General features: G+C 38.5%; 1 protein-coding gene across 1 annotated transcript in view; it reads left to right on the forward strand.

Annotated features, from left to right (window-relative positions):
- LOC126259679 (structural maintenance of chromosomes protein 1A-like) overlaps nucleotides 1–17,643 on the forward strand; it is a 214,612-nt gene that overhangs the window by 38,756 nt on the left and 158,213 nt on the right. Inside the window, exon 3 of the mRNA XM_049956637.1 lies at nucleotides 650–807. Coding sequence (XP_049812594.1) covers nucleotides 650–807 — 158 coding nt within the window. The remainder of the gene's footprint in view (nucleotides 1–649; nucleotides 808–17,643) is intronic.

The following is a 17,643-nucleotide window of genomic DNA, read 5'->3' on the forward strand; positions in this document are numbered from 1 at the left end:
GTTTTTCTACAAGGTTGGGAGGATAATTACGGTTAGTGAAGGCCTCAATGAGACCCTCGGTATATTTCAAGAGGGACTGCTCGTCACTGCAGATGTGACGACCACGGGTGGGTAGACTGTACAGAAGGGACTTCTTGGTGGAGCCTTTGTCTGCAGGTAGGAAAATAAGGTCAGGATCTGTTTTTAGATGGTGGACTGTGGTTCTTTCTGTGGATGTAAGGCTAGTCTGCATGTTGAGGGATTTGGGGAATGATGGTGAGGCAAGTTTTGATGTTAAGAAATTGTGGAAAGTTAACAGGGGTTGGTTTGGGGTCGTGGGGGTGGGTCACATTTGGATGGAGGAGTGAACTGCGTTAGGCAAGGTTCAATATTGGTCTTTGGTTGAGTATGATTGGTAGGGTTGGTGGCAAAAAAGTGTTTCCACTGTAGGGACCGGGTGAAGGGAAGGAGGTCTTTAACAAGTCTTGCATGATTGAGTTTGGGAGTGGAGCAAAAGGTGAGGTCTTTGGAAAGGACTGATATTTCTGTGGGGATAAGGCTTCAGGAGGAAAGGTTCATGACTGTATTACATTCCATCCTGGATTTTCCATTTTTTGAGTCAGATTATTGAGCTACTTTAAGATTTTAAAATTTTTTTGTTACCTTTCAGAATATCATCACTGATGTGAGAAATAAATTGGCAGAACGTCAGAAGTTGATGGACGATCTACGACAAAAGATTGAATCCATTAAGGATCATGTGTTCCAGAATTTCCTCAGAGAGTTAGGGAGTCCCAGCATTTATGTGTTTGAACAGCGTGATTACAGGTGTGTTCAGTTTGTTTTTGTGTCTATGATTTTAGCCTGTCACTTTAATGTTAAATTCTACAAATAACTAGCAACTTCTGTAGACACGCACTAATGCACAAAGAGAAAGTGCATAAGGAAAAATACATTAAATCAGGATTATATATAATGAATTGCAAACATTGTCCAAGTATGTACATTGGCCAAATTAGAAGAGCATTTAAAATACATTATACAATAAGGAACGTTGCAGTTAAAATTGAAATCGTGCAGCATTGGGTGAACATTTGAGAACAACTAAACATACTTTAGGAGAGATTCAAGACAGTATGAAAATTATGCACACCACAAATAAATATCCTACGTTAAGTATTTTAGAAGAACAGGAAATTTTTGTAGAAAGGCCCACCAAATTTATTAAACAAAAAAACAAAATTAATTTACATGGATTCTTCCAGTTATTTGATCAAGTGCTATAGATAAGCAACTAGATTATAATAGTTGCTGTGTTATCCTAAAAGAAATATTTAAAAAATTGGTAAGTTTGAATGCATATTTGTAAAGACATTTTTAAATACTCCCTTCATCATAAGAGTCACAATACAGATTTCTTTCCAGAATGAGATTTTCACTCTGCAGCGGAGTGTGCGCTGATATGAAACTTTCTGGCAGATTAAAACTGTGTGCTGGACCCAGACTCGAACTCGGGAACTCCTGAGTTCGAGTCTCGTTCCAGCACACAGTGTTAATCTGCCAGGAAGTTTCAGATTTCTTTATTTCTGAGTTTGCAATACTAAAAAGGAACAAATGTTTTTATGTTAGCTGGAATGTATGCATCCTTGAAATGTACTTGTGTTCATGTTTCTGCACAAACTCATTAGGTGGCAAGGCTATGCTTAGCATAACACTGTTTGGGTTCCTGGCACATTGGTTACAGTGACACAATGGGTGCTGATTGTGTGCAAAGAGTAAACCTTAAGTTCTGTGTTAATCTTGGGGAAACTCTTAGTGAAATGTGGATGATGATTAAGGAAGTATATGCAGCAGAGGCACTTACAAGATGTTGTGCTTTCAAGTGTCACAAAAGGCTCATGAAGGCAGAGATTCAGTACAAGATGGTTCCAGAATTGGTTGCCCATCTACAGCGCATCCCGATGCAGACATGGAGCATGTTATGCAGTTATTGCAAGCAGACTATCGTGTAACTGTGCATGCAATATCAGAAGAACTTAATTTGAATCATGATGAATGTCATAACATTTTATGGGAAGATTTAGGGAAACAGAAACTTAATGCAAAACTCATCCCTTACACACTAATAGACGAATAGAAAGAGGAAAGACAAAGAATTTCTGCTTAACTACTGGATAGAGCCAGACATGATCCCACAGTTCTGTCAAAGATTGTGGCTGGGGATGAAAGTTGGCACTCTCAGCGTGAGCCTCACATAAAGTGTCAAAAAAGTGCTGAATGATGTAGTCGTGGATCACCAGCCTCGGGAAAAATCAAATGACAGCCTTCAAGAACAAAGACAATGTTGATCACATTCTCTGATGTAAAGGATTGGGCACCATGAGTATCTTCCCCCAGGGCAAACAGTGAAACAAACTCTTTACATTGAAGCCTTGAAATGTTGGTGACAAGCAATTCAACATTGCCACCCCGATTTGTGAAATTCTCAGGACTGGTTCTTACTGGTGACAATATAAGACCCAGTATGCTTTATCTGTTACCAGATATCCAGCCAGACATTCTGTTATTGCCATCTCACATACGCCACATTTGCCTGACCTGTCGCCTTCCAATTTTTCCTTGTTTCCATGAGTGAAAAGATTACTGAAAAGAAAGCTTCATCAAGATATCGCTGAAATCCAACAGACTGTGACAAGTGAGCTTACAAGAATTACAATTGAAGAAAATTTCCTTGCTTGCTTTCAAGACCTCCTGAAACGTTGACAACTGTTTATAGACAGCTAAGGGGATTACTTTGATAGGGCAAGGAGCATACTTGGTAAGCCCAATTTTCTATTTTTTATTAACGGTCCCAAAACTTATCTGACAAATGGAGTATGTATTTTGAATGATATTGTTGTTTGTACAGATATGTGCGGATGTGAGATGTCTATACACATGACCATGAAAGAGGTGATTAAAATGTAAATTTCGTTTTCTGTAATTGTAAATTATCTTTTGATGTTACAAGTCCTATTGTACAAGCAATTTAATTTTTGGCTCTGTCAGTGTCATTTTTACTAATGTACTTTAATAGTGCTTTAAATGTAAGTTTCAGTACTATACTGCAGCCAGTGCTGTCAACCAACTTAAAACACAATCTTTAGAGCTGTCAGCCAGCTGTAAATGAAAGGTACCATACTGGAAACAGAATATGTACTTTATGTAACATCAGATAAGTTTTCCATATTATCCTAATTTTTATCTTTTACCGTGTATATTCTGATGATGCTCTTGTTCATCTGAAGAGTGAAATAAAATTTACTAAGTGTGACTTGTAGCTATTTTAAAAAACTTAAAACTATTTATTATCATCCATATTTTGGTTGAAATTTTAACAATAGAATCTTCCTTAGTCTAGGACTATGCATACAGAATTCTATCTTGTTAGCATTCATTGCGATATTTTAGCTATTTTACTGTGTCATGTTATAGACAAACATGAGCAAAAGTAAATGCAACTTATTGTCATAGGCAGGGGGATTACAGTTTGTGAACAGATAATGTCTATAGTTTTTTAGCTGGTGAAAGAGATGTAACCCCTGGTTTACATTGCAGTTTGAGAGGAAAGTACCCCTTACAGAGTCTTCAGTTAGTTTTTTGATTAGTAAAAGTATTTCCATTGCGTGCCAGTAATTATAGACAATGATTATCGTCACACATGAATTATCCTAACATAGAAACTTTTTATTTAAAGAAATATTAAAAATTCACTATTCACTAAAACTATACACACTTCAAAATTTGACTCCACTAATAATTCTTTGTTTCATGACCAACCTACTTTATTTGAAAATCCTTATTTTTGTCTTTCTGAAGAGTGTTTTATCTTTTCCAAAATCTGTGTATTTCAAAAGTTGTTGTTGTGGTCTTCAGTCGTGAGACTGGTTTGATGCAGCTCTCCATGCTACTCTATCCTGTGCTCTCCCAGTGCCTACTGCAACCTACATCCTTCTGAATCTGTTTAGTGTATTCATCTCTTGGTCTCCCTCTACGATTTTTACCCTCCATGCTGCCCTCCAATACTAAATTGGTGATCCTTTGATGCCTCAGAACATGTCCTACCAACCGATCCCTTCTTCTAGTCAAGTTGTGCCACAAACTTCTCTTCTTCCCAATCCTATTCAACACCTCCTCGTTAATTATATGATCTACCCATCTAATCTTCAGCATTCTTCTGTAGCACCAGATTTCAAAAGCTTCTATCCTCTTCTTGCCCAAACTAGTTATCGTCCATGTTTCACTTCCATACATGGCTACGCTCCACACAAATACTTTCAGAAACGACTTCCTGACACTTAAATCTATACTCGATGTTAACAAATTTCTCTTCTTCAGAAACGCTTTCCTTGCCATTGCCAGTCTACATTTTATATCCTCTCTACTTCGACCATCATCAGTTACTTTGCTCCCCAAATAGCAAAACTCCTTTACTACTTTAAGTGTCTCATTTCCTAATCTAATTCCCTCAGCATCACCTGACTTAATTCGACTACCGGTACATTCCATTATCCTCGTTTTGCTTTTGTTGATATTCATCTTATACCCTCCTTTCATGACACTGTCCATTCCGTTCAACTGCTCTTCCAAGTCATTTGCTGTCTCTGACAGAATTACAATGTCATCGGTGAACCTCAAAGTATTTATTTCTTCTCCATTTGATTTTAATACCTACTCCGAATTTTTCTTTTGTTTCCTTCACTGCTTGCTCAATATACAGATTGAATAATATCGGGGATAGGCTACAACACTGTCTCACTCCCTTCTCAACCCCTGCTTCCCGTTCATGCCCCTCGACTCTTATAACTGCCATCTGGTTTCTGTACAAATTGTAAATAGCCTTTCGCTCTCTGTATTTTACCCCTGCCACCTACAGAATTTGAAAGAGAGTATTCCAGTCATCATTGTCAAAAGCTTTCTCTAAGTCTACAAATGCTAGAAATGTAGGTTTGCCTTTTCTTAATCTTTCTTCTAAGATAAGTCGTAAGGTCAGTATTGCCTCATGTGTTCCAACATTTATATGGAATCAAACTGATCTTCCCTGAGGTCGGCTTCCACCAGTTTTTCCATTCGTCTGTAAACAATCCGCATAGTATTTTGCAGTTGCGACTTATTAAACTGATAGTTCGGTAATTTTCACATCTGTCAACACCTGCTTTCTTTGGGATTGGAATTATTATATTCTTCTTGAAGTCTGAGGGTATTTCGCCTGTCTCATACATCTTGCTCACCAGATGGTAGAGTTTTGTCAGGTCTGGCTCTCCCAAGGCTGTCAGTAGTTCTAATGGAATGTTGTCTACTCCCGGCGCCTTGTTTCAACTCAGGTCTTTCAGTGCTCTGACAAACTCTTCACGCATTATCGTATCTCCCATTTCATCTTCATCTACATCCTCTTCCATTTCCATAATATTGTCCTCAAGTACATCACCCTTGTATAGACCCTCTATATACTCCTTCCACCTTTCAGCTTTCCCTTCTTTGCTTAGAACTGGGTTTCCATCTGAGCTCTTGATATTCATACAAGTGGCTCTCTTTTCTCCAAAGGTCTCTTTAATTTTCCTGTAGGCAGTACCTATCTTGCCCCCTAGTGAGATAAGCCTGTACGTCCTTACATTTGTCCTCTAGCCATCCCTGCTTAGCCATTTTGCACTTCCTGTCGATCTCATTTTTGAGAGTTTTGTATTCCTTTTTGCCTGCTTCATTTACTGCATTTTTGTATTTTCTCCTTTCATCAATTAAATTCAACATTTCTTCTGTTAACCAAGGATTTCTACTAGACCTCGTCTTTTTACCTACTTGGTCCTCTGCTGCCTTCACTACTTCATCCCTCAGAGCTACCCATTCTTCTTCTACTGTATTTCTTTCCCCCATTCCTGTCAATTGTTCCCTTATGCTCTCCCTGAAACTCTGTACAACCGTTGGTTTAGTCAGTTTATCCAGGTCCCATCTCCTTAAATTCCCACCTTTTTGCAGTTTCTTCAGTTTTAATCTACAGTTCATAACCAATAGATTGTGGTCAGAGTCCACATCTGCCCCTGGAAATGTCATACAATTTAAATCCTGGTTCCTAAATCTTTCTCTTACCATTATATAATCTATCTGATACCTTCTAGTATCTCCAGGATTCTTCCATGTATACAACCTTCTTTCATGATTCTCGAACCAAGTTTTAGCTATGATTAAGTTATGCTCTGTGCAGAATTCTACCAGATGGTTTTGTCTTTCATTTCTTACCCCCAATCCATATTCACCTACTATGTATCATTATCCTTTACATTTTCAGTCTTTTATGATACTATGTAAAATGTGACAGTTGTGTAATTTGTAATTTTGTAAAAATTCCCTGTGCACATTCTTCACACATTGGAAACCAAACCTGAGTATAGATTGGGTTATGAAATTGCTGTGAAAAGACTGCACTGAGTTTAGGTGTGGCCACCCTTACACATGGCCCAAGAGTCAGTTAAGGATCTGAAATAAGTTGGCTTTTGTGTGAAAACTATTTATATCATCTTACGACCCACTCCTTGAGTGGATATGCCCTCTGTGTTGTAATAGAATTGTTTCAAAAGAAACTGTATGTGACACAGAACTGTTGTAGTGACTAACATCGTGTGCTTATATCATGAGATTCACATGGCTGTTTTCAGTTTGTGCTGTTCTACTAATTCTTTTCTCAAACATGTCACATTTTTCGTGTGATCAGGAAATTTAAGAAGCTCTAGAGAGAGAACTGAATGATTCTGGAATGGAGGAAGCAATAGCTGAGTGTGAAAAGTATGAAGAAGATTCATATACAGGCAAGCTGCTTCCTCATACGATTTTTCTTCACAATGCTACTGCAACGGATGTTTCTGGTTGTGTTTCTGTTATCACATAACTTGCTCGCCATTGTGTCTGTCATCCGCCTTGCAGAGGAATCTGATACTGGCTCTGCAGCTGTTCAGACTTCATAGTCCTCTACAACATAGTTGTCTGCACATCCAAGAAGCAACAAAGTTTTGAAAAGAAACAGACCCCTACTGAATTAGCTGGACATTAGCTGACCATCATCCTACTGAGCCAGAGATTTATAAAATAAAAAAAATAAAGTGGAGTAAGAGCAGCAGGTGATAAGATTTCATTCCTCTGATTCTTTCCCCCTCAATCTACGATGAATGTGACTCTGAAGCAAAAAGGTACACCAAGTCCATTTTTGACAAATTGGAAAATGAACTATAGCCTAAAGTACTTGGAATTCATAGACAGGAATGACCAACAGTTTCATCTCGATCATTTTCCCAGGATCCATAATGAGCAGAAATACACAGAGTGTGTAAGAAAAGTAAAGAGACTGACAACACTGCGAGCAATCTGGCAATGCTGTGATGTGCTACTTGTGTAGATTGGTGTACTCATCACTTCCAGATGCTCAGTCCAAGTTGCTCCATACATCCATCACGTGACTTTTGAGAGTGCCATCAGCGAAGTTGTGTTTTTGTTGTGTGTTACAATAAATGGCACAGCAGAATCTAGAGCAACGTTATGCCATCAAGTTTTGTGTTAAACTTGGGGAATCCGCAAATGAGACCTTTGTAAAGCTGAGACAGCCCAATTGGGAAAAATCGTTATCAACAGCACAAGTTTTTCTCCGGCACAAATCATTTTTGGAAGACTGGTATAATATTGCATCTCGGGATTGATCTATGAAGTCTTGAATAACTTATTTGTATCTGTCAGTTGGTATGGAGAAATTGAGATTTTGGGAATTTCTTTATATAGTTTTGTGTGATTCGTACCCGACGCTATACAAAGCTGTCATTTAATTACGTGCAATTTGCAATCTGTTATGTTTTATCTTCCGGTAATAAATCATATTTTTCGGATTACTGTTAAAATATAATGACGATAAATGTTTGAGGTCATTTGGAATAATATTTTAATAACTATGTAGATGACGTGACATCATTCTTATACTCTTATGGGAAAAGAAAGTGTTAATTGTGCGTTTATGAACGGTCAGTGTCGGGATCAGTGATTACGATTCGAGAAGTAATTGATTTGATGAAGTTCAATTGCACATAATCGCATGGGGCAAATTATGACCTTGGAATTAATTGTAGATGTATGCAGGTCAATTTCGTGACAGGCTATTAAGCGTCGCGAGTGTTTGCGCCATCAAGACTGCTTTCATGCCGCTGATGGTTTGCTTTAAACTCGCGAAAACACAATTTACGTGAATTCTTAATTATCTCGAAAGGGTAGAATATTTGATGGTTATCCCATTGTTGATGGGCCATTGTGGAGGATGTAAGTTTGGATAGAAAGATAAGCTTCAGAATCCGGTATAAATCCTGTTGATCGAAGTAGCCTAGCAACCCAAAAGCTCATATGTGGTTATCAGCAGAAACAGTGTACTATTTTTCATGCACACATTTGCACTGCATTGAGGTGTGAATGATTTGTGGGTGCGAAATAAACATTTGAAAGCATTTGATTGAATAAAAGGAAAGATATAAAGAAGTATATTCTATATTTTGTTAATTCATGAACAGTGATATTTTCTTATAGTGGTGTAGAGCCTTACGTATTATTAATATTGTGACAGACTGGTCGTAAGTGCTATTGTTACAAGTCGAGTTTTGGGCCTGATTAAGAGTAGCTGGTTCTTAGAGTCTCAAAGATTAAGTGAAGAATAAAATAACACTGCATCAAAACCCACTATCTTTATACTATATTAAGCTAACTATTCTGGAATCAGTTGGTACCGTGGCCTTGTAGTTGAGTGTTGCCAACAACAAATAGGTAAACACAAACATAATCATTTCTCATGCTCTAATAAAATTGAGGGAAAGAAGAGACGACAACGACAACATACACGTACAGATATACAAATGGTATATGTGGCGCCTTACAGTACGACACGTCGATGTCACGGTATACCGGGAATATGTTGAAGATGAACCTCATTTAGATACCTTCAACTTCAAAAACTAACAGAAATGCAGAATGTATGCATGCTCTTATGAGATTGTTCCTACAGGACAAATTGTGAACCAATATTTTACAAATATGTCCTTGAAAGGCTCAGGAAAAGGGCGATTCTAGTGGATGTTGCATTATGACAATGCCCCATGTCACATTGCCACTTCTGTCATGGAATGATTGACCTCAAAATAGATTTCTATTGTTCCACAGCTCCCCTATCCACTTGATCTGAGTCCTTGTGCCTTTTTTCTTTTCCCAGAATTGAAAAAAAGGCTTAAAAGGTCATCATTTAAGGCTCTGGAGACCATTCAAAAGACTGTGACAGACATGTTAAAGGTCCGATCAGTTGAAGTCTTTCAGCACTGCTACCTATTCAGGGAGCAACGTCTTCATTGGTGTATAGCTGCCGAAGGGAACTGCTTTGAAGGGGACAGTATTGGTGTTTGAAAAAAATAAAACTTTGGTAGATAAGAAATAAGTCTCATTACTTTTGTCACACACCTTTTAGATTCAAGGCAACACAATCAAACTCACATTTTAATGACAATTCAAGATACATTCCTAAGAGTCAGCTTCATCTTGATATCATACATAAAATCAGATCTTTCTCATCTCATTTGTTAGATCGTGGAAGGGTTGTATTTCTTGTATACGCAAAAAATAAATGTAATTATCATGGGATAAAGATGTTAATTCATACAGTGCAGGATTTCAAGGCTGGTATTTGCATCCTTGGTGATCTTTGTTTTATAGGTGTTAGGTTGTGGTCCAAGACATATTCCTCTGTTTCAACGTTTTGTCTTCCAATACTTGTGACATCAGAGGCTATTATGACTGAGAAAGCTGTTACAATCTCAAAGAAGCTCAACGAGCTGAAATTTTTACAAATATCCATGCGACGGTCAGTTTGTAACATTATAGGATCACTGTATGATATTGCAAATTCTTGCTGTTTTGTGCTCTGGGGATTGTTGCATGGAAGAAGTATTGAGCTTGTGGGGTGGAAGAGTAGATACTGTTGTCTTTATTTAGCATCAAAGCCCACAACTTCTCTAATTTCCATACTTCTCCTCTTCTGTTAAAGTTGTTTCTGTGCTTTTGTATTTTTAGGGCCTCCCTATGTGTCCTAGCAGACTGGTAGTAATGACTGCTTAGTGATATAACCATGGTATCAGAGTAACAGATTCTGTGATTCCCTAGTCATAGTGCATGATCTGCTACTGGTGATTTGTGTGTGTTGCCCAGTCGACAAATAGAAGAAAAATTCACTTGTGTTCCTTAAGGTGGATATTAATGCTTCTACGTCTGCATCTATACTCTAAAAGCTACTGTGAGATGAATGGCAGAGTGCACATCCTATGTACCATTTATTAGGGTTTCTTCCTGTTACATTCATGTATGGGGCGCAGGAAGAATGATTGTTTGAATGCCTCTTTGCGTGCAGTAATTATTCTAATCTTATCCTCATGATGCCTGTGTGAGCGAAACATAGGGGTTTGTAGTATATCCCTAGAGTAATCATTTAAAGCCGGTTCTTGAAACTTAGACTTTCTTGGGATAGTTTACATCTGTTTTCCAGAGTCTGCCAGTTCTTTTCCTTCAGTATGTCTGTATCACTCTCCCACAGATTAAGCAAACCTGTGACCACTCCTGCCGCCATTCTCTCTATAAGTCCAATATCTGCTATTAATCCTATCTGGTACAGGTCCCACACACTTGAGCAATATTCTAGTATGGCTCACACGAGTGATTTGTAAGCAGTCTCTTTTCTGAACTGATTTCACTTCCCCTGTATTTTACCAACAAACCAAAGTCTGCCACCTGCTTTATCCATGACTGAACGTATTTGATCATTCCATTTCATACCCCTACTAAGTGTTACACCCAGGTAGTTGTATGAGTTAGCCGCTTCCAACAGTGACTCATTGATATTATAGTCATTTTGCGAAGTGCAAAATTTTACATTTCTGAACATTTAGAGCAAGTTGCCAATCTCTACACCAAGTTGAAATCTTATCAAGATCTGACTAACTATATTTGTATCTCCTCTAAAATAGTACTTCATTATAGATAACTGCATCATCTGCAAAATGCCTGATTTTACTACTAATATTTTCTGAAAAGTCATTAATATACAACGTGAACAGCAAGAGTCCCATCACACTTCAGTGGGGCACATCTGTAGTCACTTCTACATCTGATGATTACTCTCCTTCAAGATAACATGCTGTGTCCTCCCTACCAAAAAGTCCTCAGTCGAGTCACTTGATTACCCATATGATTGTACTTTTGAGAGTAAGCATGGGTGTGGCACTGAGTCAAATGCTTTTCAGAAATCAAGAAACACTGTACTATCTGGTTGCCTTGATCCAAAGCTTTTAGTGTGTCATGTGCGAAAAGTGCAAGTTGGGTTTCACATGATCGATGGTTTTGAAATCCGTGCTGGTTGGCATTGAGGAGGCCATTCTATTCATGATACCTCATTATGATTGAGTTCAGAATATGTTCTAAGATTCTGTTTCTCAACGCCACTGATACTGATAGTTATTTCATTAATCCTTTCAGTTGTACGAAGACTAAATAGCGCTGTCCTCCAGAGTTTTCCTTCTGTGTGTAGTTACTATGTACACTTGATCACATATGCAAGGAATTTTATACACTCCTGCTCTGGCAAGTGGAGGGCATAGATCCGCAGCAGTGTTCCAATATTCACACTCATTCCTAGATAATTTCTTGTCATACATAATGTTTATATGTATATTGTATGTAATGACACAATATTATGAAAAATATAGTAGCTACCCAGCATATAGCGGAGATGCTGAGTCACAGATAGGCATAACAAAAAAGTCTGTTACAAAATAAGCTTTCAGCCAACAAGGCCTTTATCAAAAGTAGACGACACACACACACACACACACACACACACACACACAAACGCAACTCAAACACACATGACCACAGCCTCTTGCAGCTGAAGCAAGGCTATGAGCAGTAGCAGCAGGGGAGAGGCAACTGGGTGGGGTAAGGAAGAGGTTGGGGTGGGGAGGGATAGCACAGTAGGGGTGAAGGACTGTGAAGTGCTACTGGGGAGCGTGCAGAGACGAGGTGGAGAGAGAGTAGGGCACCTAGGTGCAATTGGGAGGTTAGACAAAGGGCAGAGGAGAGAGAGTACGACGAGGTAGCAGAAAAGGAGAGAAATAAAAAGACTGGGTGCATAGTTTCACTAATAACTACTCCAGTCCTGTGAATGGCATCTCCTATCCGATCAAAGGCAGGACCATCTGTGAAAGTGGCCATGTGATCTACAAACCAAGCTGCAACCACTGTGCCACAGTTTATGTGGCCATAACTACTAACAAGCTGTCTGTCCACATGAATGGCCACTACCAAACTTTGGTCAAGAAACAGCAGGACCATCCAATTGCTGAACTTGCCACCCACCAATTTTATGATTGCTTCATATTTTTTGCCATCTGGATTTACACACACACACACACACACACACACACACACACACACACACACACACAACCTGCTGCCTGCCCCAGCACAGCTCCAGACATTGCACCTAGCATCTGTATCATGACCAGCCACACCTTTGCACGCTTGTTCAGTCAGCAGAGCATCTTTCCGTGCCCATGTCCTGCTATCCTTCCCTCTCTCTCTCTGCCCCATGCCACCTCTTTACCCCCATCACCCACTTCAGGAGATTGCTAGATTGCTACCCATGTCAGACTCAGTCGTAGTCAGGCCCTAGTCAGGCAGCAGGAGATGATAGTGATGCACTTGTGGTTGTTTTTATTCTGCGAATATGTGAGAGTTTTAAATATTCCTTTTTTTTTTTTTAAATTGTGCCTGTCTGCGACTGAACACCTTTTCTACATGGTAAGTAGCAATTTATCCTTTCCATTTTGTTGTAAGTGTATGTGTATATTCATAATAGATGAACAGTTTTTGGCTAAGAAAATGATATAGAATTCGACTACTGTAATACTCAGTAAAGCAGTCATGGTTTAAATACGAGGGTAATCCCAAAAGTGAGGTCTCCTAATTTTTTATAAATACAGAACTCTGTTTGTGTGGCAATTAGTCACACTGTTATGAAGAGTGCTTCACACACTGTGTGTAAACATGCACATGCCACGCTGAGGCACTCAGTCTTGGCTTGGCAGCCGTTGAGAATGGAGCTCCCATTGGATGTTACCGTCAAGTGCGAATTGTGTGCAGTTATTCGGTTTCTGGATGCAAAGTACACTGCGCTGATTGAAATCCATCGCCAATTGACGGAAGTGTGTGGTGAGACGTGCATGGATGTCAAAAATGTTCGTAAGCTGTGAAGAGAGTTTGCAGCTGGTTGGACCGAAATTCCCGATGAACAAAGGGTCGAGAGACCATCGATTTCTGAGGAGACAGTGTTGAAGATTGAGCAAAGCATGCATGGAGATCGGCAGGTCACCCTGGATGATCTATGCATGTTGGTGCCTGAGGTTTCCCGAAGCACCGCTCACAGAATTTTAACGGAAACATAGAACTACCGAAAGGTGTGCCCAAGATGGAGCCACGCATGCTGACTGAGGACCACATGCGGCAACGAGTTGATGTTTCCCGCGCGTTTCTTCACCACCTTGCCGCCGAACAGGACAACTTTCTGGACTCAATTGTCATGGGTGACGAAACCTGGGCATACCACTTCACACCTGAGACCAAACAACAATCACGCCAGTGGTGGCATCCTTCTTCGCCAAAGCCACAGAGCTGGCGGCGAGCTGGTATGACATGGGCATACAAAAACTGCCACAGCGTCTACAAAAATGCATCGACAGAAATGGTGATTATGTCAAAAATGGTTAAATGTTCAAGCTGTAAACTGATGTAAACCATTGTCGAAATAAACAGGTCTATGTACTTATAAAAAACAGGAGACCTTACTTTTGGGATTATCCTCATAACATACAAAAGCATTTTGCTAAACTAAGGCATGTATGTAATATTCAGAACACACACAAATATGAACAAGAATAAGAAATTACATGGAAATTAATGACCAAGAACACACACACACACACACACACACACACACGCGCGCGGTGTCGGCAGAGACGTAGATTTTCATTTATAACACTCTCATCAGTATCAATGCCTAATAAAAGAAATGTTTCATACAGGGAGTTCCTAAATAATTCCAGAATTTTGAACAGGCATTACTGAAACACTGTTCAACTGAAGATAAAATAACTAAGCTTTATTTGTCGTATCATATGACTTTGACATGTGAAAAAAAATTGCGCGCTGGCATGCCACCACTTTGACTCACGTTCCAGTACTATGTTGTCGGTGTAACAGAAGACGCATCGTGCTCTTTACTCTGCTGAATTTAAATCAGTTGTTAGTGTGTAGCCTCATTTTCAGGAAGCTTATCCAGGACAAAGTGCACCCATTGACAAAGCTATTTGTTGTTGGTTAAATCAATATTGAGATACAGGAGGTGTGTTGAAAGGACATTCACCAGGCTGGCTGAGAGCAAGTTAAGACAAAGTTGAAATCTGGCAGTCTTGTATTACAAGAGTAAAAATAAATTGTTTCCCAATGACATCGTCAGTTCAAAATACCTCAGATGACACTCTTCAATTACTATGTAGGCTTGTATGACCAGTGTCACAATATTACTATTTCTGTTTTGGTGCTTGGATTGCTGTTGCTGATCATTACTCAATTATTCCTGTACCGGTTCTTTCAATGAAAAGGAAAGTCCCTATAATTTTGTCACAAAGTAACACACAGCACACATTTGCTTTTGACAAATCACAGACATTTTTGTGCACAACATTAGGGTGTTCTGAACACCATATCCTACAATTGTGATGATTAACACAACCATTTGTAACAAATGTTGCTTTGTCTGAAAACAGCACTCATTTAGAAAATTTTAGTTTGTCATCAAATTCGTTTAGCATTAAACTGGCCAAGTTTGCACACTTATGGTGATACGTTGGTTTTATCTCTTGCCTAATCTGAATTTGGAGGCAGGCAGTTGTAACATTTTGTGCATGACATTGAAGAGAGAATGCTGTTAACAGACATACATGGATTTGTTGCTTGTTTGTGTGACATGAAATACAGTCCAGCTTCTAGCATCCACGTGGACCATCTCAATCATTTGTGTTTCCTGTCATACCAAACATTTGTCGTACCAGAAGATGTGACATTCTCATAAGGATGTATCCAGTGACACCAACCAGAAGGATATATCCCCCTTCATCAGATCTGGTGAACATTAATAAGTTAATTAGAGACATGTGAAATGAGATGTAACCACTTTTTATTGCCTTTTCAGTGAAGCTACACTGTAAATGATTCATAATACCACTACGATAATATAAACAATAATTTTTATACAGCATTACTTATGAATGTTTTTTTTAATTATTTGTGTTACATATTATATGCTACCTTCTGTATTTTGATAGTGTACTGATGCTGATAAAATAAACATTTGGTCACGACACCTTGGTGCGCCATCTTGATATGTACCACATTTATAGTGTAGCATACTGTAGCAATACAGTACACTTTTTTCAAAAAATTGAAAGTGGAGTGTTTTTAGATATACAAGATGAAAGATTAAGGTCAATAACCTTGAATGTGAAAGTTATTAGAAACCTCTCATTACTGATGCATATAGATGCCATACAGTTTTTGAACTTGGCAGATCTGTAACTTTCTTCACAATTGTCACGTATCTCTGCTGACTGGTAGTTTCTCATCTCTCATCCAGAACATTCGATGCACCAAATTTTGAAAGAAATGTAAGATGGGCTGGTTGAAAATGTTACTTTTCTGCATTGCATTGACATGGAATTACACAAAAATATGTTAATGGCAACAGGTGATGCCAAAAAAGTAATAATTAATTTGAAGCAAAATATGCAAAGGGTAAAAGAGGGAGGTTGAAGGGTTTGAAATGATCATGTATGATCTTAAGAAGACATTGCCGTTACCAAGAATCCTAACCAACACTGCATTTTATAAAAGACAGTTGCAGGTGTACAATTGTGGAGTTCACTCACATATTATTTGAAAAGGCTTTTGCTTTGTTTAGCTTGAAGGCACCACAGGTCGAGGTGCCCAAGAAGTAGGTTTGTATCTCAGGAAGTATGTTGAGAACCATGTGGGCAAGAGTCATGTGGCATGGAAAAAGGAAGATCCATTCAACCTGTACATAAAAGCGTGCCATAATAGTGATGGCTATGTGACTAGACCTACAGAAGAAAGAGCACTTTCTAACTCAAATTTTTATGGATCGTTTGACTCTCTGGGGCATCATGGGAAAGCTGTATCAAGACCTAAACTTGAAGATCTCAAATTTATGTTGCTCTTGATACCCAGCGATGCCAGGCACTTTTATCATTTTGTTATTGGAGATGATCAACTCGTTGATGACATTGAAGGATTTAATGATGTAGTCAGTTTTGAAGAAGATACATAATTATGGCTAAAAGATTGAATAATGTGCAAAACAGAACCTTGGCTTGAGTACACGTTTCATATTACTGCTCTCCATATTGTATTTGCTTTAGTATGAAATAAATAAATACATCTGAAAAATATGTTATGTATGGGCTTGTTATAGTCATATCAAAATATCAACAATTTAGAGGGCGATTTATTTTTGCTTTCTAACACAGCAATAATGGCCAAGAGACATTTGTTAGACAAAACTGCATAAGTATATAATATTTTTAAACACTTAACAGAGTTTTAATAAAGTCTACATGATTGCCTAAATTTCCACCAGTTTCTAAATGATAGCTATTACACAGATTTTTCAGTGAGAATGTTTACTGGTGGATCAGTGTCTCAGTTTGTGATTTTGGAGATTGGACAACTATTGCTAATAACAGTCAAGCGTATCTGGATTTGCTTCAGCTGTTTCAGTCACAGAAATTGAACATCTAACTGGTCATATTCATTCAAGATTGTGCCCCATCTCATCATCTTAGTGTCCAATACACTAAACAGTAGATTTCCAAATGGTTGGATAGGTTTGTTTCTATTTTGTGGCCACCCAGAAGTCCTGATCTTACCCCTTTGGACTTTTTTTCTGGGGCTATGTAAAAATCACTGTCTATGCAAAAAAAATTTGAAATTTTAGACACCTACAGTAGAGAATTTCGATGTTCATCACAACTGTAACACCAGAGGTGCTACAAAACATATGGCATGAAATCAAGTATCCGTTTGATGTCGGTGGAGCAGCAAATGGATCTCACATCAAAACTTATTAAGCTATGGCGAGGGGACTTTGTTTATTCTCTTCAATTTGACATTTAAATTGTTTCGTTACCTTGAACAGTTCTCTGTAGAATTTATTCAAAATCATGACATTCTTTTTGGAACACCTTGTACTATGAGTCCTTATTTCTTAATCCTTTGATGCTATCTTGTTCTCGCAAGTGGTTTAGTTAACACATCAGCAAGCATTTTGTCTGTGAGGTTTGTTCCATCATAACTTAAGCTATGACTATCTTTTATCTAATAAAACGATGTCTGATATCAATATGTTTTGTTCTTCCGCTGTAGGCACTTTTGGATAAATCAACTGAACCTTTTTATCACAGTAAAGTTTATCGGATCACTTTCAGGATACAGAGAGTT

Source organism: Schistocerca nitens, chromosome 5, assembly GCF_023898315.1.
Source record: "Schistocerca nitens isolate TAMUIC-IGC-003100 chromosome 5, iqSchNite1.1, whole genome shotgun sequence".
In the NCBI taxonomy this organism is placed as follows: Eukaryota; Metazoa; Arthropoda; class Insecta; order Orthoptera; family Acrididae; genus Schistocerca; species Schistocerca nitens.